The following is a 24498-nucleotide window of genomic DNA, read 5'->3' as shown; positions in this document are numbered from 1 at the left end:
AACTGTTTCCTTTGCTGTGCAAAAGCTTTTGATCTTGATAAAATCCCAATAGTTCATTTTTGCCCTTGCTTCCCTTGCCTTTGGCGATGTTCCTAGGAAGATGTTGCTGCGGCTGAGGTCGAAGAGGTTGCTGCCTGTGTTCTCCTCAAGGATGTTGATGGATTCCTTTCTCACATTGAGGTCCTTCATCCATTTTGAGTCTATTTTCGTGTGTGGTGTAAGGAAATGATCCAATTTCATTTTTCTGCATGTGGCTGTCCAATTTTCCCAACACCATTTATTGAAGAGGCTGTCTTTTTTCCATTGGACATTCTTTCCTGCTTTGTCGAAGATTAGTTGACCATAGAGTTGAGGGTCTATTTCTGGGCTCTCTATTCTGTTCCATTGATCTATGTGTCTGTTTTTGTGCCAGTACCATGCTGTCTTGATGATGACAGCTTTGTAATAGAGCTTGAAGTCCGGAATTGTGATGCCACCAACTTTGGCTTTCTTTTTCAATATTCCTTTGGCTATTCGTGGTCTTTTCTGGTTCCATATAAATTTTAGGATTATTTGTTCCATTTCTTTGAAAAAAATGGATGGTACTTTGATAGGAATTGCATTAAATGTGTAGATTGCTTTAGGTAGCATAGACATTTTCACAATATTTATTCTTCCAATCCAGGAGCATGGAATATTTTTCCATTTCTTTGTGTCTTCCTCAATTTCTTTCATGAGTACTTTATAGTTTTCTGTGTATAGATTCTTAGTCTCTTTGGTTAGGTTTATTCCTAGGTATCTTATAGTTTTGGGTGCAATTGTAAATGGGATGGACTCCTTAATTTCTCTTTCTTCTGTCTTATTGTTGGTGTAGAGAAATGCGACTGATTTCTGTGCATTGATTTTATATCCTGACACATTACTGAATTCCTGTACAAGTTCTAGCAGTTTTGGAGTGGAGTCTTTTGGGTTTTCCACATATAGTATCATATCATCTGCGAAGAGTGATAGTTTGACTTCTTCTTTGCCGATTTGGATGCCTTTAATTTCCTTTTGTTGTCTGATTGCTAAGGCTAGGACTTCTAGTACTATGTTGAATAGCAGTGGTGATAACGGACATCCCTGCCGTGTTCCTGACCTTAGCGGAAAAGCTTTCAGTTTTTCTCCATTGAGAATGATATTTGCGATGGGTTTTTCATAGATGGCTTTGATAATATTGAGGTATGTGCCCTCTATCCCTACACTTTGAAGAGTTTTGATCAGGAAGGGATGCTGTACTTTGTCAAATGCTTTTTCAGCATCTATGGAGAGTATCATATGGTTCCTGTTTTTTCTTTTATTAATGTGTTGTATCACATTGATTGATTTGCGGATGTTGAACCAACCTTGCAGCCCTGGAATAAATCCCACTTGGTCGTGGTGAATAATCCTTTTAATGTACTGTTGAATCCTATTGGCTAGTATTTTGGTGAGAATTTTTGCATCTGTGTTCATCAAGGATATTGGTCTGTAGTTCTCTTTTTTGATGGGATCCTTGTCTGGTTTGGGGATCAAGGTGAGGCTGGCCTCATAAAATGAGTTTGGAAGTTTTCCTTCCATTTCTATTTTTTGGAACAGTCTCAGGAGAATAGGAATTAGTTCTTCTTTAAATGTTTGGTAGAATTCCCCCGGGAAGCCGTCTGGCCCTGGGCTTTTGTTTGTTTGGAGATTTTTGATGACTGTTTCAATCTCCTTACTGGTTATGGGTCTGTTCAGGCTTTCTATTTCTTCCTGGTTCAGTTGTGGTAGTTTATATGTCTCTAGGAATGCATCCATTTCTTCCAGATTGTCAAATTTGTTGGCATAGAGTTGCTCATAATATGTTCTTATAATTGTCTGTATTTCTTTGGTGTTAGTTGTGATCTCTCCTCTTTCATTCATGATTTTATTTATTTGGATCCTTTCTCTTCTCTTTTTGATAAGTCTGGCCAGGGGCTTATCAATCTTATTAATTCTTTCAAAGAACCAGCTCCTAGTTTCGTTGATTTGTTCTATTGTTTTTTTGGTTTCTATTTCATTGATTTCTGCTCTGATCTTTATGATTTCTCTTCTCCTGCTGGGTTTAGGGTTTCTTTCTCGTTCTTTCTCCAGCTCCTTTAGGTGTAGGGTTAGGTTGTGTACCTGAGACCTTTCTTGTTTCTTGAGAAAGGCTTGTACCGCTATATATTTTCCTCTCAGGACTGCCTTTGTTGTGTCCCACAGATTTTGAACTGTTGTATTTTCATTATCATTTGTTTCCATGAATTTTTTCAATTCTTCTTTAATTTCCTGGTTGACCCATTCATTCTTTAGAAGGATGCTGTTTAGTCGCCATATGTTTGGGTTCTTTCCAAATTTCCTCTTGCGATTGAGTTCTAGCTTCAGAGCATTGTGGTCTGAAAATATGCAGGGAATGATCCCAATTTTTTGATAACAGTTAAGACCTGATTTAGAACCAAGGATGTGATCTATTCTGGAGAATGTTCCATGTGCACTAGAGAAGAATGTGTATTCTGTTGCTTTGGGATGAAATGTTCTGAATATATCTGTGATTTCCATCTGGTCCAGTGTGTTATTTAAGGCCTTTATTTCCTTGTCGATCATTTGCTTGGATGATCTGTCCATTTCAGTGAGGGGAGTGTTTAAATCCCCTACTATTATTGTATTATTGTCAATGTATTTCTTTGATTTTGTTATTAATTGGTTTATATAGTTGGTTTCTCCCACATTAGGGGCATAGATATTTAAAATTGTTAGATCTTCTTGTTGGACAGATCCTTTGAGTATGATATAGTGTCCTTCCTCATCTCTTATTATAGTCCTTGGCTTAAAATCTAATTGATCCGATATAAGGATTGCCACCCCTGCTTTCTTCTGATGTTCATTAGCATGGTAAATTCTTTTCCACCCCCTCACTTTAAATCTGGAGGTGTCTTCGTGTCTAAAATGAGTTTCTTGTAGGCAACATATAGATGGGTTTTGTTTTTTTATCCATTCTGATACCCTGTGTCTTTTGATTGGGGCATTTAGCCCATTAACATTCAGGGTAACTATTGAGAGATACGAATTTAGTGCCATTGTCTTGCCTGTAAGGTGACTGTTACTGTATATTGTCTCTGTTTCTTTCTGATATACTACTTTTAGGCTCTCTCTTTACTTAGTGGACCCCTTTCAATATTTCCTGTAGAGCTGGTTTGGAGTTTACAGATTCTTTGTTTTTGTTTGTCCTGGAAGCTTTTAATCTCTCCTTCTATTTTCAATGATAGCCTAGCTGGATATAGTATTCTTGGCTGCATGTTTTTCTCGTTTAGTGCTCTGAATATATCATGCCAGCTCTTTCTGGCCTGCCAGGTCTCTGTGGATAAGTCTTCCTCCAATCTAATATTTTTACCATTATATGTTCCAGACTTCTTTTCCCGGGCTGCTTTCAGGATTTTCTCTTTGTCACTAAGACTTGTAAATTTTATTATTAGGTGACGGGGTGTGGACCCATTCTTAACTGATTTTGAGGGGTGTTCTCTGCACTTCCTGGATTTTGATGCTTGTTCCCTTTGCCATATTAGGGAAATTCTCTACAATAATTCTCTCCAATATACCTTCTGCTCCCCTCTCTCTTTCTTCTTCTTCTGGAATCCCAATTATTCTAATGTTATTTCGTCTGATGGTGTCACTTATCTCTGGAATTCTGCCCTCGTGGTCCAGTAGCTGTCCCTCTTTTGCTCAGCTTCTTTATCTTCTGTCATTTGGTCTTCTATATCGCTAATTTTTTCTCCTGCCTCTTTTATCCTAGCAGTGAGAGACTACATTTTTGATTGCACCTCATTAATAGCTTTTTTTATTTCAACTTGGTTAGATTTTAGTTCTTTTATTTCTCCAGAAAGGGCTTTTATAGATCCTGAGAAGGTTTCTCTAATATCTTCTATGCCTTTTTCGAGCCCGGCTAGAACCTTGAGAATCGTCATTCTGAACTCTAGATCTGACATATTACCAATGTCTGTATTGATTAGGTCCCTAGCCTTTGGTACTGCCTCTTGTTCTTTTTTTTTGTGGTGAATTTTTCTGTCTTGTCATTTTGTCCAGATAAGAGTATATAAAGGAGCAAGTAAAATACTAAAACAGTGGCAAAGACCCCAGGAAAATACACTTTCACCAAATCAGAAGAGATCCCAAATCATGGGGTGGAGAAAGGGGATAAAAAGAGGTTCAGAAAAAAAAAAAAAGAAACAATTAAAAAGGAAAACAAATAAAGAAAAAATATAAAAAAGGAAAAGTATATATATATTAGATAAACTAGTTAAAAAACTTTAAAAAAGAAAAGGGTAAAAGTTAAAAAAAATTTAGCAGAAGAAGAAAAAAATTTAAAAAAAAAAGATAAAAAAAGAAAAAAAAAATAAATTAACTGCAAGACTAAAGAATCATGGGGAGAAAGCCATGAGTTCCGTGCTTTGCTTTCTCCTCCTCTGGAATTCTGCTGCTCTCCTTGGTATTGAACCTGCACTCCTTGGTAGTTGAACTTGGTCCTGGCTGGATTTCTTGTTGATCTTCTGGGGGAGGAGCCTGTTGGAATGATTCTCAAGGTTCTTTGCCCCAGGCGGAACTGCACTGCCCTTACCAGGGGCCGGGCTGAGTAATCAGCTCAGGTTTGCTTTCGGAAGCTTTTGTTCCCTGAATGCTTTCCGTAGCATTTCGGAGGACGGAAATGAAGATGGCGGCCTCCCAGTCTCCGCCGGAGGAGCTGAGAGCTCGGAGCCCCACTCCTCAGTGGACCGTCAGAGAATAGAGCCCAATCACTCCCATATCCCTGGCCTTCGGCTGCACTCCGAGCTCACCCAGCCTGCGACCGGTTCAAGGTAACCCCAAGCTGAGAGCTCACTCCTCAGCTCTCTCTCTGTAGCCGGCTTTCCCGCTCTAATACCTGCAAGCTCTGCGACACTCAGACACCCCCGATCTTTCTGTGACCCTGTGGGACCTGGAGCCACGCTGACCCCGCGTGGGTTTCACCCCGGTTTAGCCTCTGGAGCGATGTCCCTCAGCGGAACAGACTTTTAAAAGTCCTGATTTAGTGCTCCATTGCTCCGCCGCTTGCCGGGAGCCGGCCCCTCTCCCCGCAGTCTATTTTCCCGTCGCTTTGGATTCACTTCTCCGCCAGTCCTACCTTTCAGAAAGTGGTTGATTTTCTGTTTCTAGAATTGCTGTTCTTCTTCTCTTCGTTCTCCCGTTGGATTTGTAGGTGTTTGCAATCTTTAGATATACTGTCTACCTGATCTCCGGCTACCTGATGTAGTCTCAGCCTGCTACTTCTCCGCCATCTTGACTCCTCTCGATCACTTAGTAACTTTTGATCACAAAATAATGAATAAAGGTATATAGCAAAAAAATTAATCATTTCTGACCTTGGATTGACCGATTTCATATTTTATTACTTCAGAAATGTGGTTCATTTTTTTAATCCCTTACCTAGAAATACTTGAAAAGGAATACAGACAAAATACTATTTTTACTTTCAACATGTCTGTGAAGAGTTAAATTAAAAATGAAGAACATTGAAGTAAGTCTAGAATAAGCTCATATATTTGGCCACATAGAATATTATTGTCTTCTAGAATAGGTGTAATAATACTTAATAAGCAGCTTTTTTAAAAAAGATTTTATTTATTTATTTGACAGAAATCACAGGTAGGCAGAGAGATAGGCAGAAAGAGAGAGGAAGGGAAGCTGGCTCCTGGCTGAGCAGAGAGCCCGATGTGGGGCTCGATCCCAGGACCCTGGGATCACGACCTCAGCCGAAGGCAGAGGCTTTAACCCACTGAGCCACCCAGGCACCCCTTAATAAGCAGTTCTTAATCCATAAATATAATAGCCATTTTGGTATTTTGGCCATTTGGAAAATAAAAGCTGCCGCATTAGTAAAGGTCTGAGATATCTGTTTTGTAGATTCAGTTCAGCATATTTAAGGTTAACTAAAGTTGACATAAGAATTTTTAGAGGTAGGTTTATTTACAGTGTCTTTAATGAACGAAGATTTTAATTTTAATGTAATTGATTTTAATCAGCCTTTTTCATTTAATTTGGTTTTAGAATTTTTATTTCTCCTGAGACATACTATTGTTCTAAGTATTGCTTCACTTTCACATTTTCTATCTCATCATCCTTCTGTATTGCACTGTATGGTAAGGCCTTAAATTTTATCTTCTGGTTAACTACCTCTCTTGTTTAACTCTTTAATTGAGTTTTTAATTTAATGATGTATTTCCTTTCTAGAAGTCCACCCCTTCCTCCAGATCTGACAGGTCATTCTAAATAGTTTATTTTATGAGCTTGTTTTTGTGATTCTATATTTTATTTCTTTAAATCATGTTCTTTATTGTATCTCTGGTAATTCTAATGTCAGCAGCCCTTGCTGGGGGATGGTTCTAAATGCTTTGTCAGGTAGCTTTGTCCAGTGTTGCCTTGCCTCCCTGTGTGTATGGCGATCTTTGGTTATATGGTTTGACTTGATCTTAATTTGTGAAAAATTTATAGGTCTAAATGGAGGGAGCTTTTCTCCCAGGAGGGCTGGGATTGCTTCTGCCTGGAACCAGGGACACATTAACATAACCTGAAACCCTTAATAGTCCAGACTCCATACAGGCATCCCAAGCTCTCTGCAGTTTTTTTTTATTTGACTGGGCAGTTCTACCTTTTTATTTTCTGTCCTTCTTCTTTTCATACTCATAATTACTTTTTTAAGGTGAACAGTTTGTCTTTTTCTATGGTACTTTTGTTGAATTTTTCTCTGAAAACTTGTTCTAGGTTGGTTTTGTCCAGATTTTTAGAAAGAAAAGGCACTGCTATAAAATTGTAAGTATTTTGGTATATAAAAATGTGAAGGGGAAAAGAGGTCTGTTTTATTTTTATTTTATTTAAAAGTTTAAAAAATTATTTAAATTCCAGTTAGTTAACGTACAGTATAATATTAGTTTCAGGTGTACGATATAGTGAGCCAGCACTTCCATACAACACCTGGTGCTCATCACAGCGAGTGTACTCCTTAATCCCCTTCATCTATTTTACCCATTTCCCTACCCACCTCTCCTCTGGTAACCATCAGTTTGTTCTCTGTAGTTAAGAGTCTGTTTTTTGGTGTGCCCCTCTCTCTCTCTCTTTTTTTTCCCCTCCATTTTCTCATTTGTTTTGTTTCTTAAATTCCACATATGAGAAAATCATGTGGTATTTGTCTTTGACTGACTGACTGATTTATTTCACTTAGCATTATGCTCATTAATCCCACTCATGTCATTTGCAAATGGCAAGAATTTATTCTTTTTTGTGGCTGAGTAATATCCCATTCTATATATATACCACATCGTCGTCGTCTTCTTCTTCTTGTTTTTTAAGGATTTTATTTATTTATTTTCCAGAGAGAGAGCACAAGCAGGGAGAGTGGCCGGTAGAGGGAGAAGCAGGTTCTCTGAGGAGCAGAGAGCCCCATGGGACTCGATCCCAGGACCCTGGGATGATGACCTGGGCTGAAAGCAGACACTCAACTGACTGAGCCACCCAGGCATCCCATACCACATCTTCTTTTATCCATTCATCACTTGATTCAACTTGGGCTGTTTCCATAATTTGACTATTGTAGATAACCCTTCTCTAAACGTCAGGGTGCATGGATCCCTTTGAATTAGTATTGTTATATTTGGTAAATACCTAGAAGTCAATTGCTAGATCATAGGGTAGTTCTGTTTTTAACTTTTTGAGTAAAGGAGGTCTGTTTTAAAACTAGAAAGTTCAGAGAATGTGAGATATTTTATGGAAAGAAAGAAACAAAAAGGACTATCATGTTACACGTTGTAGTGAACTTTGAAGCAAAATGAATTTCATGTGGGTCTGATTTTATTCTTACTGTGTAAAGATCTGTAGGAAATCCTCAGTCTATTTTAAAATGTGGACCAGAGCTTTCATTTTAGTTATGGAAAGGTACAATTTTCACACAGTGTAAAATGGATTGAATTTTGAAGTCTTTAAAGCACTGACCAAGTTTTATTTTTCTTTCTCTGTGTGCATTACCTTTGAGACTTTAAGGGCTTGTTAAAGGCATGTGAATTAGTGGCAGTAATTTACATTAGCCTAGCTCTAAGTTCCCAGTGAATTAGTGGAGATTGGTGCATGGTCTTTTGTTAGGTGTTGGCTTCGCTGTGACAGGGTCATTAAAAGGAATGGTAAAAGTCAAATGAGGAAAACAATCTTTTAAAAAAATACATAAAAATTAGTATTTGTGTTTAATCTGTTTAGGTAAAAATAACCTAAAAATTTTTTAAAATACTGCGTAGTGCACATTATGTGCTAATGAGAAATGCCATATTATAATACTGAGTTTAAAAGTGGAACCAACTTCGGTAATTCTGAAGGGATTGATTACAAAGAATTCTGATTTGCTGGACAGACAGTGTATTTGCTACTGAGGAGACTGCTCTAATATCAAACAAGGAGTTAAATTGCTGTTAACTTGCTGAGCATCTTCCATCTGTAAAACGAGGGCGCTTTGCTAGCATGGGGTTTATCTCAGTGCATTTTAGGTCTCTGCATTAATAAAATAATTGCCAAATACCTGCACTAGTTTTTTTGTGGATATCAGATATAAAGAAAATGTTATTTTTCTTTTTTTTTAAGGTTTGTTTACTAATTTTTTAAAAGATTTTTTGCATACATCACTTTGTTTCAGAACTGGGCATGTGCATGGGCATGAGATTGAGGGCTCATGACATTGTTTGGAAAGTAGCCCTGTGGGTATAACATTGAAGGTGCTGAAGATGATGGCAGGAGATGGGGGGTGGGGAGAGAAGCATGTGTTGGGATGTTGACAGTGTTGAGGATAGAATATAATAGAGTGACGACAATGAAGATGTGGAAAGCTTAAGTGAGAGATTGGCAGGTCAGTGTTTAGAGCTAATTTTGGAAAACAAGAACCATATAGACTCTCCTACTGTATGAAAGGTGCCATAAAAATATAATTAATAATAGTGAGTGTGTCAATTTATCAGTTATTGTTCTATAGCCACCCAGATTTTATGTAGAGCAAATGAAAAAGTGGTCCCTGAAATACGTAAAATAGAGTGAAGAAATTCTTCATTGGTTTGAGTTTTCAGTTGGAAATGTTTCAGTGGTCATCCAGGGCTTTTTTCACATGATTGTTGTTGATATTGTAGCAATTTTTCATACTTACAGGCAAGTGATTTTAACTCTTCTACTTTGTGGACAAAGCAGAATGTATAGTCAGGTTGACCTTGGTGTAGTACAGCTCACAGAATTGTCACTTGGCAGGTATGCGTGTTGTCACTGCCTGTCACTTGGCAGGTATGCGTGGTGTGGCTTATTTCTTGCATAGCTTTCTTCTGCCCTCTTTTCACTCTTATCCTGGCTATTGCTTCACAGAGGCTTGTCTGAAGAAGTTAAATAGCTTTGTTCAGGACTGTTTTGTCTAAACCTATGTGCTTCCTTCCACTTATCTGCAGTTGGTTATTCAGTTTTCATAATTACTCAGGCTTTACATTTTCCCATTTTACTTTGTGTTTTTCTGTTCATTAGCATATTGGATTCTACACAGTGATGGAATGGGAAGACAATGTGTATATGGAGAGTAGATTCCTGTCATGCCACTTGCACAATCTCACTCTGGTTACTGGACAGTTTTGTAGAATACCTGACGTTGTTATTTAGTGTTGGGCAAATGTATGATTAGTTTTAAAAATCTTGAGCAGTGTCTCTGTCCCAAGCTCACAGTTACTAACTTCGTATTTATAGCCTATATCCCAAACTTCTTTCTTCTTCATCACATATAAATTACTGCAATAAGTGTGAACTCTTTTTTTTTTTTTAAAGATTTTTTATTTTATTTATTTGACAGACAGAGATCACAAGTAGGCAGAGAGGCAGGCAGAGAGAGGAGGAAGCAGGCTCCCCGCCGAGCAGAGAGCCCGATGTGGGGCTCAATCCCAGGACCCTGGGATCATGACCTGAGCCGGAGGCAGAGGCTTTAACCCACTGAGCCACTCAGGCGCCCCTAAGTGTGAACTCTTTAATGCCTACTGTATTTTTGCAGAAGTGGCCACAGATGTATTTTGTTTGATCCACATGGTTTTAAAAGTTGGTCCATATCCCATAACATTTGAATTTAGGGCTCGTCAGAAGATCTGGCAGCTTTTCTAATGACAGCAATAGACAGGAGCTCAGTAATGGCTGTCCTTGTTAGAAAGGATAGTAGATGTCTCCAAATGGGTAGGTCTCCCCATTTCAGAAATGAGTAAGGTCTCCAAATGTTCTCCCCCACCCCACTTTGACTTAGACCTGGCTGCTTCACTCACTGATCTTACCTGCTGTGCTCTTTGAGCACTTGAGTTTGTAACTCCTGCTTTATCACCTAGCTCTTCACTTCGTGCTGTGCTCTTTGGAACATGCTGCAACAATTATCTTTGAGGTGAGGTGGGCCCTGAACCCCAGGGAATACCACTCAAACAAGCTGTGGTCCTGAAACCCCTTCCCATGTTTCTGAAAGAAAAATTTAGTTAGAAAGGAAATTAAAAAAATTTTTTTCATATGTATTTTGTAATCTTACCTTTGCAGTTTTCCTGTAAGGTAGGCAAGTCTGGATTTATGTATTTTTGGGATACTTCTGTTGACAAGGATATAATTTGGGATATATTCTGTTGACAAGGATATAATTTTTGAAAGTAGTTCCATTAAACACTGGACCTTTACTATGGCTGTTTCAAAGTGGTCACACTCTTGTCAGGGCCCAGCTGGCTGCTCTGCTACAAATGACCATTGAGAAGCCATCAGATCCTATAACCCTGCTAAGTGCTGGAGCCAGCATTTGATTAGAGAGCTTTTGACCCATGTGCAGCATGTTGCTTTTCTGAGATCGTGTCATTCTTTGAGATAGAAATTCTTTATTCCATTTTGCTATTTGCTGGGTGAGGGCAGAAAAAGAGTGTGTAACCTTGATTTTCATAAGTTTACTAATTTGTCTTTTGTTTTAGAACAACCTTTATGTAGGCTTTGGTGGATGTGCCTTTATTTTTCTTTCCTAAAGATTTTATTTATTTGAGGTTTGCCTTGATGACTCAGTTGGTTAAGCATCTGCTTTCGGCTCAAGTCATTATCCCAGGATCCTGGGATGGAGTCCTGCATGGGGCTGCCTGCTTAGCAGGAATTTGCTTCTCCCTCTGCCCTTCCCTGTGTTTGTGCTCCCTCTCTCTCTCTCTCTCTCAGAAATAAATAAAAATTAAAAAAAAGAAGATTTTATTTGAGAGAGAGAAAGAGCAGAAGCGGGTCGGGGGCAGGGGTAGGCAGAAGGAGAAGCAGACTCCTTGTTTAGCAGGGAGCCAGATGCCAGGCTCCATCCCACCACCCAGAGATCATGAGCTAAAGGCAGATGCTTAATTGACTGAACCACCCGGGTGCCCTGTGCCTTCATTTTTATGTACTTTTTTTTTTTTTTTAAACCCATTCTCTGGTCATCAGTATGTTTGATAGTTTTAAAAATTTGGTCATGTCTTCTGTCTTTCCTTCCTAGTTTTAATCTCTTTGTCTTCATTTAGAAATACCTTTTTGAGAAGGTTTTAAATGCATTAAATTTACATTCTCTCTATGTATTTTTAGGTGGCACAATCAAATTACATATGCGTGTTATGACAATAGATGGACCCATATTCCAGCCACCCATCACATACCCTGGGGTCTAAAATGCCATCACAGTTGTGGCTCAAATTATTTTCTCTTTTACTACTGAGTTCTTTGGGCTGAGACATTTAAGGAGCAGTTTACTATAATCCTTCCCTGAATGTGCTGTCCCACACAGCATGATTTTTTTTTTTTTTAAGATTTTAAATTTATTTATTTAACAGACAGAGATCACAAGTAGGCAGGGGTGGAGGTGGGGAGCGGGTCCTTGCTGAGCAGGTAGCCCGATGCAGGGCTTGATCCCAGGACCCTGAGACCATGACCTGAGCTGAAGGCAGAGGCCTTAACCCACTGAGCCACCCAGGCACCCCCTACACAGCATGATTTTATGGAATTTTAATGTATTATATAAACAAGATTCCATGGTTAAGTGATATTTGGTAAATTTGGAGTTAAGCAGAGTTAAACAGACTTTCTTATAAAGGACCTCTCACATCCTTTGGAGTACCTGTCAGCTCTATGACTCTCTAAGAGGAGGAGAAATAGAAGCTAAAGTTTGACTATATCTGCTGGTAGGACTAATGTCCCACTGGAAATATTTTGGGAAAAAACTGGTTTTCTATGAGTTTTTCATTATTTCTCTGTGTTAGGTGGAAATGGCTTATTATTGGTGAGGTTTCTAACATGATATGTTGATGCTATGTCATCCTTCAGTCTTCTAGTGACTGAGTGCAGTCACTGTAGGGGGAGTCACAGATGTGCACAGTCCTGAGGAGAGGTTGCTTATTGCCCCGGCTATGGCCTATTTCAGGGACACAGGCCTAGAGCACAAGGGCCAGGAACTCAAACTTGGTACTGTCTTTCTGGAGTTATATAAATGTATTGTTCCTGTTCTGATGTTACTCCCTCTGTGAAATCCAAAGCCTGGTCTTCAGACAGCACCTGGTTCTGGTTATGGTAATGAAGACTTATGGTAATGAAGACTTAAGAGTTCTTTCAAACTGCCCTCAGATTCCTGATAGGTGGAAGATACAGAGATTGAAAGGAGAAATCCTTCATAAACTTCTCAGTTATACGTATCTGCACAAATCATGGGCCAATTGTGAGTTATTTCAGAAAACCTGACAGATACAGGGTAAATAGACAAATGGAGCGGGATAGGCCCAGAATGCCAAATGGGTGATTGGAGTGAAGGGAGTGGGACCTGGCAGGTAATGTCTGCCTAGTGGAAGTCAGGTGAATTACAAATATATAAAACAGATGCTCAAGCATCTCTTGAAAGATGTGTGGGAGAGCTTTATTTGAGGGGATGGAATCTGAGGAAAGGCATTTGGCTATGAACTTGGACTGGTGTGCAGACGTTCTGCTCAGACTCAGTGGCTGTAAACTTTGAATAGTTTGACAAATTCCATCCTGTCATGGGGGGCTTGTTTGTAGCTAGCGTCTTTTGAGATTGCTTTTACACTAAATGAGTTCTGTTACCACCTCCACAAAAGTGAAGCAGGCTTGCATTTTAAGCTTTGCCAGTGTGTGTAGGATGTCTCTCCCTGTGGGTAGGAAGAATTTGGGAACTTTATGGGTTTGCCTGTCCTAAATTTTAGCTCCTTGGATCTTTGTTGAGGAGGCTGAGAGAAGAGGATAACACGTTTTATTTTAAGATGATTAGAACTGGAAGCATGGAGTTTAGGTCAGGAAGCAGACTTAGGTTTATCTTTGCCACCTACTACTATCTAGGAGTATTAGTTTTTCCATTTGCTCATTTGGGTATAATGTTACATATTTTACAAGATTGTTTTGAATAGGTATAGTATGTAGGTATGTTGTAGTGTAATGGAGAAGAGTACGGTGTAACAGTTTGTCTAAATGACAAACTAGGTGTACTCCTTTTCTAACTCTCTGAGGACAACCTGGACTCTTTAGTGTTTGAGCAGAGTCTGTCCTTGGTAGCTGTTAGGTAGTTCAGTCAGTAGTAGAGGACACAAATTGGAGAAGGAATTTTGAAGCAGTAAGATTTATTCTTAGTCTCTGTTATTATGCCAGTTACTCTTAATATAACCTCTTTAGTCGAAATGATATGACTTTTTATTTTAATAAAAGAAATTGAATTTCAGCATCATGACAACTGTGGCTCTGTCCAGAAGAAAGTACTGCAAATATGTTACTTGCCCATTAATGGAAAGAATTTCACAGGACTTTATTATCACTTATCTCATTGTTTGGGGAGGCTTCCTAGTCAGACTTATTAGAGAATAGTGAATATGTCTATTTCATAGGTTCTAAGAAATAGTAGGTGTTATTTTCCAAAGATTTTGTGTCTGTTAGTCTATTCAGTATCTTAGCAACTCTAGGAAGATGCTGTAGCTCTCATGTTTTCATGAAGACAGACTGAAAGCTCAGAAAGTCTCAGTGATTTTTGCCCTGGTCAGTGGCAGAGCTGGGGCTATAATCTAGGTCTTCTTTCAGTATTCTTTCTTCTTCAGTTTCTTCCCCTTAGAGCTGCAGGTCAAGGGATGTCAAAGGATTCAGCCTCAGTTATTCCTGAAAAATAATATCAGTTAGAAATAAAGAAAAGAATCTTAGGAATTTCAGAGGAATAGTTTGTTCTTAAATTTTCAAGCTCATTCAGTTTTAAAAATGATTCCTCTAATATGGTGCTCATTTATTACTTTAGATTCATTGCCTCAGTAATGACTTTCAAATAGGACTCTATTATTAGAGTGATTGGACTGAGGTCTGATTGGACTAGAGTTGAGAGACTGCATCACTATAAATAGAGTGTGGTAAAACATTATATAGAATTTGATTTAATTTTTATGAGGTCTCATAAGTTGGAATCTTCTCTAAATAGATACTTTGACCAATTTCTAAATGCACACTTCCCACTGTGGGTTTAAGTTGTAGATAGAGTGGCTGCTTAGGGGAATTTGGGAATTAAATTATTTTCCCTGGGACTTTTAATTATGTTACCTGAGGCAGAGCTTTAGTAACTGCTGCATCAATAACTTTCCTAACCCAAAGCATGAGGAAGTAAAGTTAGTACACTGATTAGAGAATTGTCTACAGACCTGTATAAAAACAGAACAACCCTGGAAGTTTTTAGTGTATAAGGGAAATATTAGATGTGGTAGTCTATGTGGTCATCGGCATAGTCATTGGAGAAGGTCTTATCAGTATAGAGGAAGACATTTAATGAACTTCTTTAATAGCACCACAAGGAGACTGAATTGGATTTAAAGGGATTGCAGTTTCCTCATGATTGCATAGAATGGGCCCAATCTCTAATCTTTATGTTTCATTATGAGAAAGGCATGTATTTCTTATAAAAGGAAAAATACACAGTTTTTTAAAGATCTTAAGCAGTTATGAGTTATAATTGAGTAATTGGTAAGTTCTAATAAAACCAGAATCTTTTCCTATACCATAACTCTAGTATCAGTGATTCTATCCTTTTCTCTCTATCATCACCATTATTGCTGTAAAACTAGATTTTCCCAGCAATTTTATCAAAGTTTGGATAAGTATTTTTTAATCAGTTATTCTGTGTTTAAAACTTCCCATCAACATAAGAAGTTAATATTTAGTTGAAGGAACAGTAAAAGCACAACAATCCCTGTTTAGAAGAATGCTGAGTTTCCCCCATAATTAGAGGTGGAATTTTTAGGAAATGATGTATCACGTGCTAAAATGAAATGAAGAGGGATGAGAGTGGGAGCCCAAAAGAAATATTTTGCCATTGGTATCTTGAGATAATGTCTGACATTGAACATGACTTCTAAAATAATGTACAAATAAAAAGCAAAAAGCTACCTCCTTTCTCAAATAAAAGGTACATGTGCCAAAGATGGAAAAGCTCACTTCAAGTCATATTCTTTGAATCAGTGACTTTTTACAAACAACAGGTGAGGGGTGGGGATTTAACTTATACTTCCATTTGGAATCAGGAAGTTTTTTTGCTATACTTTCATACTTATGTTCTTATAGAACTACATTATGCCAGTAATGATCTTGGATAATTAATAATTGATATATCACCTGAATAATGATTGCTCTTTTTTCATTTCTCAGTGAATTAAAATATACAGTATGATAATTTTGGCACATGAAAGTTTGATTAGTAAATGTTATCTTTATTAGCTTATTAATGTTTGATTTTTTTTTTTTCTCTCTCCCGGTTCCAGGGTGTGGATGAATGGAACATAGCTCGCCTAAATACAGTCTTGGATGTGGTTGAGGAAGAGTGCGGTATTTCTATAGAGGGTGTAAATACCCCTTATCTCTATTTTGGCATGTGGAAAACCACATTCGCATGGCACACCGAGGATATGGACCTCTACAGCATTAATTATCTCCACTTTGGAGAGCCCAAGTCTTGGCAAGTTACATGTTTAATATTCATTTGCTTAGGAGTTTTGAAATGTGGGCAATATGAATCTACTGAAGAGGATTTTCTTCCCTTATCTGGGGTTTTTGAGTGTAATAATTGATTGTGTTCCGTTTTGCCCATGGTTTTGCTCAAAACCGTAAAGCTAGTGGTGACTGGTGTATCTAAAGTGGCTTGCAGATCATTTTGTGGGGCATGGATTGATAAAAGAATTTGTTAGGCATTTTTACTTCTCTGAGCATTTGTTGGAAGGTATGCTGGAAATAGTTAAGAGTGAAAGGTGACTTCATTGATGTTGGGTATTAGGTAACAGTAATGATATTCTGGTCCTGCTTCTTCTAAATAAATGATAAGAGTAGGAAAGGAGGGATCAATCAAGAGGCCTGCTCTTGCTCTTTGGGTGATGGGCAGGGGAAAAGAATGTTATTGTTAATATGTGTTTTTAACTTGCAGTTTCCTGTGTTTGTGAGCCTCTTCCCTTGTCTATCTGAGCAATGACTTAAAGATGTTCTGCTTTGTAAAATACATCATATAGTATATTCTTATGTACTTGTTAGTACACATACATAATTGCTAGTTTGTCACTTTTCCCGGGATTCTTTGTGGTTAGCCAGTTTCATGTTTTGATCTTGTTTTTGTGGGTTTTAGTTTTAGGGAAATTTAAATATTAATTCTGTTTTCTATAATACACATATATGCAGGAAAATACAGACAGAAACATATGAGGTATGACCTTGACCAATCCAGGAAAGATGATGTTTCAGATGGATGTGAACATGATAGGTTGCTCTTCAGGTGCTTGTGTCAACCCAGTAGCTTTCCTGCCTCCAAGTTAAAGATAATGGCCTCTTTCCAAGTTTTCCTGCTGATTAGGTATTGAGATGCAATAATTTGGGGATAATTTCCACCTCCATTTTGCCATTATTACTTGCCCTTGAGGTTTTTTTCATGTGTTGAGTATGAAGTTGTGAATTTTCTTCAAATAATTCAAATATAGCAAAAGTTCCTAATAACCACAAATGACATTTAGTTGGAAGTCAAGTTTTAGGTAGAAGAGCAAAGTTCCTAGGGCATACAAGAAAAATCCAGGCAGTTCTGTTTTCTTATGGAGTTTTATGATCTAAAAAATGGGGGAAGCTGTTTAACATATATTAAAGGTGTTTTACTTGCATGTTTCATTTCATAAATCCTTAGCAATCTGCTCTCTAAATGGAATAAATAAAAATTTTAAGTATTTTAGATAAAACATTTTTAGTAGGTGGTCTAGGACCCAGAGAGGCTTTTGTGACAGACTGGTATGATGGGACTATTCATTACATAGGTGTTTACTGAGGGCCAGTTTTGAGCACATGCTTAAGGCCATGTGGGTCTTTATCATGTTTCTTCAACACCACCATAATATCTGTTGGAATGTCATCCTTTAATATTTTTGGGACTTAACTTTGAGAGACTTAGAGAAATATTTTAAGCAATTCCTAGGCACCTGGGCAGTCTCTCAGCCACATAATTACCTCCATGCTCTTTCTGATATTCACTTTCAGTGTGAACAAAATTAAATGAAATGGGCAAATCCAACCCATGTTGGTAAAATTTAGTGTATAGGCAACTATATACTTTATTTTCCTTAAGAAATCTGAAAAGTTAGTAACAAAATTTTTCTGGGGGTGTTTTAGAAGTCAGCTAATGAGAATGCCCAGGACAATAATTTGAAATTATAGTATTAGAGGAGTTTATTTTATTCCCTCGCCCCCTGCTATTAGAGGAGTTTTGATGATATCTCTGCTTTCTTATCAAGAAAGATGATCCTCTCCCCCATACTTCCTGAACAGAATTATGTTATCTCCTAAAGATCACTTAGGGGAGAGTATTCTGGTCAGGGAGAAGACTGATTCTAGAGTCTTGTGGCTATGTGAAAGAGTACCACTGTTCATGAATGAGAATAATTATGCCCATTTTCAAAGAATTTCTTTCTGCTAGCATCTATATTTTCTGTAATTACTCTATTAGTTACTATAGACATATAGACTTCATTATATGCATTAAAGGTAGATTTATAATATCACTATTATCTTTAACCTTGACCATTATTTATAATGATAAAATAATAAAACCCAGCCGTGAGTTATGACCACTAATCTACATTCCACTTTCTAAGATAACTACTGTAGAAAAAGAATGATATAAATGACTCTAAGGATATTTCCACGTAGATTTATGAAAGATTATGTTAGTTCAGCATAAATAATTTTGAGGTAAATTCTCTTATCCCTAAAATTCATCTTAATACTCATCATGATATATTTTAAGTGAGCTTTGAAAGGTAGTAGAAGCAGTACAAATTTATATAAATATGGGAGGTAGGCAGTGTCTGTTGGCAGAGCTTAGATTCAAGGGACCAGCAATCTGGGCTCTGTTCCTTATTCTACTACTAACGTTTGTGGCTTTGGACAGATAACTATACTCCTTTGTTTGTTTATTTTGAAAGATTTTATTTATTTTAGAGAGGGGTGTGGGGTGGTTGGGGGTAAGAGGAGCAGAAGGGGAGGACGAGGGAGAGGGAGATAATCTGTTGACTCCACACTGAGCAAGGAGCCCAGCTCAAGGCTTACCCTATCTAGAAAATGAGAAGATGAGGAGGTGACATAAGGTTCTCTATGTGCATGCATGTACGTGCACTGGTTTCCTTTTCTGCTGTCTTCTTCTTGTTGAGTTGTATGAGGGATAGTTGCATTTACTTTTCTCCGGGGGTGCTCTCACCTGTGCTTGACATCTCTGAACCTAGCAATGTGCCTTTTCCTTCTAGCCTTATAGGCTGGTGTTGAATTTTGACTTCTTCAATTCTGCCCTTAAGCCATCAGCTTTTGGATGTGATTGTTGCAAAACTGCCTAAAATTTCCTCCTTAATTCCGTGTTTACAGTGTTCTCTGCTGTTCTCTGCCTGCATGTCTCTTCTTTTTTGCCCAGAGGCTTTCTGGACCATCTGCTGCCCCTTCTTTAGATATTTGTTTTTGCACCAGGTGCTTTTGACTACCTCCTCACCCTTTCCTGTGCTGCCTTGAAGTTGGGGTCTGTATCTGCCTTTGAATCATCAGCATTTAACACAAGGCCTGGCTATAGGACCGAGGCTCTGTACATAATTCTTGTTTGTATCAGGAGAGTATTGTTTTGCAACAGTTTGTTTAAGGGCAAACAAGGAAATATATAGAACATTTAATAAAGATTTTTGTCTAAAGTATAGTTATTAAGAACACTCATTTTCCTGGGATTTCTGAGTAGCTGCAGATGCACAGATCCAGGTAGAAGCCTTGAGACATACTTTTCTGGGCACTGAGTGTGGCAGATTTTGCTGAGTAAGTGTTCATGAACCAGGGTTGTAGTGAAGAGAATTTAGAGGAGATGATGATTTATTTAAACATTTCTGGCACAAAGGTTTAGGGGAGAAAGAATGCTTTAAATAAGCAGATGGAAAAGTGCTTTAGCAGTCATTGGTAAAGTATTTATTTTCTTGGAATGGACATTGACTTTGGAGCCAGAAGGCCTGTTTTAAAATCTCAGTCTGTCACTTACTGGCTGAATGACTCGGGCAAATAACTGTGCTTCTTTCATCAGGAATTTCTTTAACTGCCTAATGGAGGCGTGATTTATTCTCTGTCTCCTTATAAAACTGCTAGGAGGGTCCAGGGATATACTTTCTGTAAAAGTGCGTTGTAAACTGTAAAGTACTATACAAATATTTCTAATTACTATTGTTTTAATAACCTTATGAAAATAAATCATTTTTAGGTCTTAGTAATGACTAAGCCTGAACTTGGCAAGATATATCTCTATATAATAGAGTAGGGGTTTCAAGGCTAAATAAAATATAATTCTCCCTTTCAAATGTCATATGTGATAGTGGTTAATTGCTGGGAGATGTAGAATTTAGATGGTTCCTCAAATCCTGTGTCCAAACACAGTGAATAAGAGACTTCCAGATTTACTCTCTAGAGAATGAGAAATGTCAGATTTGAGAGGACTTGTCTTAAGCTATGAAAATGTCTAAAATGAGGCAAGAAATTTCTCCTGGATGTTTTTAGAAAAATTAAGAATGGGCTGTACGTATTTTGGACTGCGTTAAATTTTATTCAACTGTGAGGTTTTGTAAAAGTACCATGTAGCATTAAGAAATATCAGATTATTCAGGATAGATAGTTTAAACTTAGTTTGATGCTTTTTCATTAGATCATTTGTTCAGTGTTGTGTGAAGAGCATGGGGTTTTTGTACCTGAGTCTTGTGTTTTGAGTTCTGACATTACTTTTTACTGAGCATGTGACCTGGGCAATTATTATATAACCTCCATGCCTCAATTTCCTCTCCTAAAACACTCAGAAGGTTCTAAGGCACTTGTGTGGATGAAGTTAAATACAGTGTATAAAGCATGTGCCACAGCTCCTGATATATCATAAGTGCTCAGTCAATAATATTTCATAAATTTCAGTTAAATACATATCGCATGTCCTATCTAAGACCACATAGATCATATATTAATAAGAATTCTTGGTTCTAAATGACACAAACCTAGTTTAAGCAAAAGGATATCTGTTAGTGTATATGGTTGGGATAAGCTAGAAGCATGGCTCAGTCCAGAGATCAGGTGCTCTTAATTGGGTATTTGTCTCACCCTTTCTCTGAATATTTCCCTCTCTCCATTCACTCCCCTCCGTCTTACCCCTTGCTCTTTTTCTTCTTCCTTTCTTCCTGGATAGAGGAGACGCTGTTTACTAATAAATAAGTATTCAATTATTCTTGACTTTTAGAATTCATTTCTCTTTAAAAGAACAAACAAGTTGGCATCAAATCGACCCATGTATGTTTAATAGATATCTTCTTTATCAAAGTCTGAGCTCCTAGATCAGGGGACCCTAGTTCACTAGCATATCTTCCATGCCTGGCACAGTATCTGGCATGATTGTAGCGCGGTGTAGGTACTCAATATTTGTTAAATAAACAGTCTTACTGAGGAATTTCTTATTGAGGTTATTTCTTTAAACACCGAATGCAGAACATGGCTTTAGGGATTGGATAGCTTGATAATATTTAATGATACATTGAATTAGCAACCCATGGTACTTACTCCTGCTTGTCTACATAGTAAGTCTAACTGCAAATATTAAGACTAATTAGATAATGATAAAAGCTTTACCCTTTTGATGGTTTATATAGAGAAAATACTCTTGGAATTAAGTAGTTTCTTTCTGGTTTTAATTACTATTCCTAATTACTATTACTACTGTCTAAATAGGAAAAATAGATTGTATAAATACCTTAACCAACTATTAGTGAAATTAATTGCATAAGTTTTTCTGATTATTTTTAGGCATATGTATGTACAGTTTTTAAGATATTATTGAAAAAGTTTTAAGAAATTGGGAAGATAGTTAAGAAGTAAGGTATTCATTTTGTACTCAGCTACTGGGTATAAAAAGAAGAAAATACAATGGTAAGTGAGAGCAAAAATTTTTATTGATAGAGTGGATCATAGTTTATTTAGACCTGAGCCTGACTTGGGAGTAAACACCACCATACTGGCACACATCCACATGCTTGCAATCCATGGAGTCTCATAGACCCCTGATCAGTGGAGTTCCCTAAAAGAAGCATCAGTGAGCTCTAGTGTTTGTGATTTTCAAAGCAAATCTCACTCTTTTCCCTAAAGTGATGTGATGTAATGCCTTTTTACTAACCAATGGTAAGCATGGGTTCTCATACAGGAACTCTAAACTTATACTGTGTACTCATTGATACCCCTGGAAAGCATAGCAGGGGCTTGTGAATTCCTCCGGGATGCCTCTTATTTACTTGCTGCTATTCTTTCACGTGAAGCCACCACCATCACTTAACAAGAACAAGAGAGCCCCCTTCAAATGAAAAGAAATTGCTGAATCAAATCCATAACTCTTAGGGAAAAATCAGAAGGTTAATGCAAATGTATTTACTTTGTAGTTAATGGAAAACAAGCATTAGTCCTGTTAGTTTCACAAATTACCATGGCAAATGTTATAGTTCACCAATTACTTGCCTAGCTTATCTTTTTTCCCCATATTTCTTCCTTCATTTTCAGACTGTTTTAATCTTACTGTTTAGATAGAGCTTTATAGAAAACACATATTAACTTAGTTATTTGTTTTGCAAAAATTATTCTTTGATTTGAGCATATAGGAAGATGGCTTTGTGTATATGTGCGTGAGATTGCACATCTACAGGTAGGCTTGCAAAGAGATTTATGTCCTACTTCTAGGATCTCAAATTTATTCATTCTTTGTAAGTTTATTTTTCAAGGAGTAGGGTTTGACTAGGGTGGTGAAGTATGTTTTGTTTTTGGTGACTCCATTCCATTTAGTGAAGTCCTTTTTTTCTTTTTTTTAAAGATTTATTTATTTATTAGAGAGAGTGAGAGAATGAGTGAGCACACACACGTGGTTAGGGGGGAGCAGAAGGAAGAGAATCTCAAGCAGACTCCCCCTGGGTGTGGGGCCTGATGCGGGGCTCAATCCGAGGACCCTGAGATCATGACCTGAGCTGAAATCAAGAATCAGACACTTAACTGACTGAGCCACCTAGATACCCCTTAGTGAAGTCTTTTTTCGTGTGCCAGGAACCATGTTAATCCCTTCAAGAAAGCACAGAAGTTTTCAGACCTTCTCTAAGTGAAAATTTCTTTAGAAGACCAATATATAAAACTGAAAATAAAGGAAGAGCTGACCTTGCTGAAATGTGTTTGGTAGGATACTGTCCCTCAGTAACTCCTTTCCTGAAGCACTTTCATCAAGAAACACTGGACCCAGGAAGGGGGAAGTGGGGAGGAGACAAGGGGCGGGCGTGGAAAACAGTTTGAAAATCAGTCATTTGATCCTCTAGTCCTGGAAAAATCCCTTTACTGTTTACTGTGTTATCTGTTGAGTATTTTGGAGGGATCGGTATTAAGGAACAAAGACTTCTTTAATGTTACATATAGTTGGTATCAACTAATAATTCATAGTATCTTTTTCATTTCAGGGGGGAAAAACCCATTGTAATGTGTAAGACACACTTAGATCTTACTTAGAAAATGTTCAGTGGATTAAGTAACACGAAATATATTCTTTCTTGAAAATCAAGTTTTGTGCAGTTACTGTTTTTACTAAGTTTTATAATGATTTCAGACAAAAAATAACTTGGTTTTTATGATTGCTGTGGATATTAATTTACATGTATATGGATATTGAACTGTATTTTGAATCCCAGATGGAAAAGAGCTGCTTATATTTTTAATGCTCAGTTAGTTATTCAATGAAATTTCCTCGTTAGGATTTTTTTTTTCCTGCAGTTTCCTGACTTATGACTGCAGATGTGGCTTGTAGAGTTTCTCTCTCTTTTTTTTTTTTTTTTTAATAGCTCAAAGGTCTCACATTTATTACCAAAGCAACCGACTGATGCAGAGCTATAGTAACAGAAAAATCTTTCACTGATTAAGTGGTATCTATCGGCCTGGCAGAAAGGTGTTTACAGGGTGATGGAATAGAACACATGATCTTCAAGTAGCTTAATTAAATACGTGGTGCCCATTAGGTGTGACATCGTGTGATGTGGGATGCCTTAGAGACCCAGCTTGGTTCTCCTCCAGTGCCTCCTCTTGGAGTTGTACCTGATTTTATTACCAGTTTTCATCCGAATCCACTGGGGAATGGGACGATTCTGCTTTTGTTTCTTGGCCAGGAATCGCTTGATCCTGAAAGTCTTGTGAGAAGACATGATCAATTAACAGCAAGCCGCACACAGCAGGATGGCGACGAAAAAGAGAAAGCTAGAGTTTCTCTTTTTCATTTAATTGTTCTTTAGGAAATAGGCCATAAGATGCCGTGAGTGTGGGGCTAAGCTCTGGCTGAATTCCTTTGCTCAGGGTTTTTTTTGTCTAGTCTTGTAAGGCCTCAGCTCAGATAACTTGTTCATTAGGCCATGCTTTTAGACGCCTAGCTTTAAGTGACACCTACTTAAAGACATGTTCATTGTAGCTCAGGAAGCCTACACTGAAACTCAGATTTGTGTGCCAGAGGTGTCTTGGACAACATCTGTGAGGGGATGGAAGGCAGAACTGGGCAGTAGGGGGAAGTTAAACTGCAGTAGAGCCATGGGCAGATCCCATAGGCAGCTGGAGCTGGCAATGCCTTCCGAATTGCTCCAGGTTGAGGCAAGGGGATCAGGCTTTTATATTCACGTATGTATCATTCATTGTATATGGGCCACCACTGCCATGATCTTCAGGGAGGGAACATGATGTTGAGTGGGTGTGAGGTGGGGTGAGAAGCCTTCCTTTGGAGAATGTAGTGAGGGCCTCATCTGGAAGGGGGAGCCTGGCACCTACCACAGCATCCCTGTTTCTCTCACGTCTATCTGTTTTTAAGAACTGGAAATGAATATAAGCAATCTTATATTTTCTGCA

General features: G+C 37.9%; 2 protein-coding genes across 8 annotated transcripts in view; one reads left to right on the top strand and one right to left on the bottom strand.

Annotated features, from left to right (window-relative positions):
• The first annotated feature begins 15840 nt into the window (after positions 1-15840).
• The window catches only part of KDM4C (lysine demethylase 4C), a 391065-nt gene continuing 382407 nt past the window's right edge, over positions 15841-24498 (top strand). For all 7 annotated transcript variants that reach the window (XR_004381223.1, XM_032845562.1, XM_032845566.1 and 4 more), the window contains exon 1: positions 15841-16030. Coding sequence is in view for 6 of the 7 variants with exons in the window: in XM_032845562.1 (XP_032701453.1) it covers positions 15945-16030 (86 nt within the window). In the remaining variant the exon portion in view is untranslated. The remainder of the gene's footprint in view (positions 16031-24498) is intronic.
• LOC116859871 (60S ribosomal protein L39) lies at positions 23535-23841 on the bottom strand. Its single transcript, XM_032845572.1, has one exon. It carries the CDS (start codon positions 23808-23810, stop codon positions 23655-23657), a length of 156 nt encoding a protein of 51 aa, XP_032701463.1. The 5' UTR covers positions 23811-23841; the 3' UTR covers positions 23535-23654.

This window comes from Lontra canadensis, unplaced genomic scaffold (assembly GCF_010015895.1).
Source record: "Lontra canadensis isolate GAN:19392208 unplaced genomic scaffold, GSC_riverotter_1.0 scaffold165, whole genome shotgun sequence".
In the NCBI taxonomy this organism is placed as follows: Eukaryota; Metazoa; Chordata; class Mammalia; order Carnivora; family Mustelidae; genus Lontra; species Lontra canadensis.
This window is presented reverse-complemented; position numbering and strand designations above follow the sequence as displayed.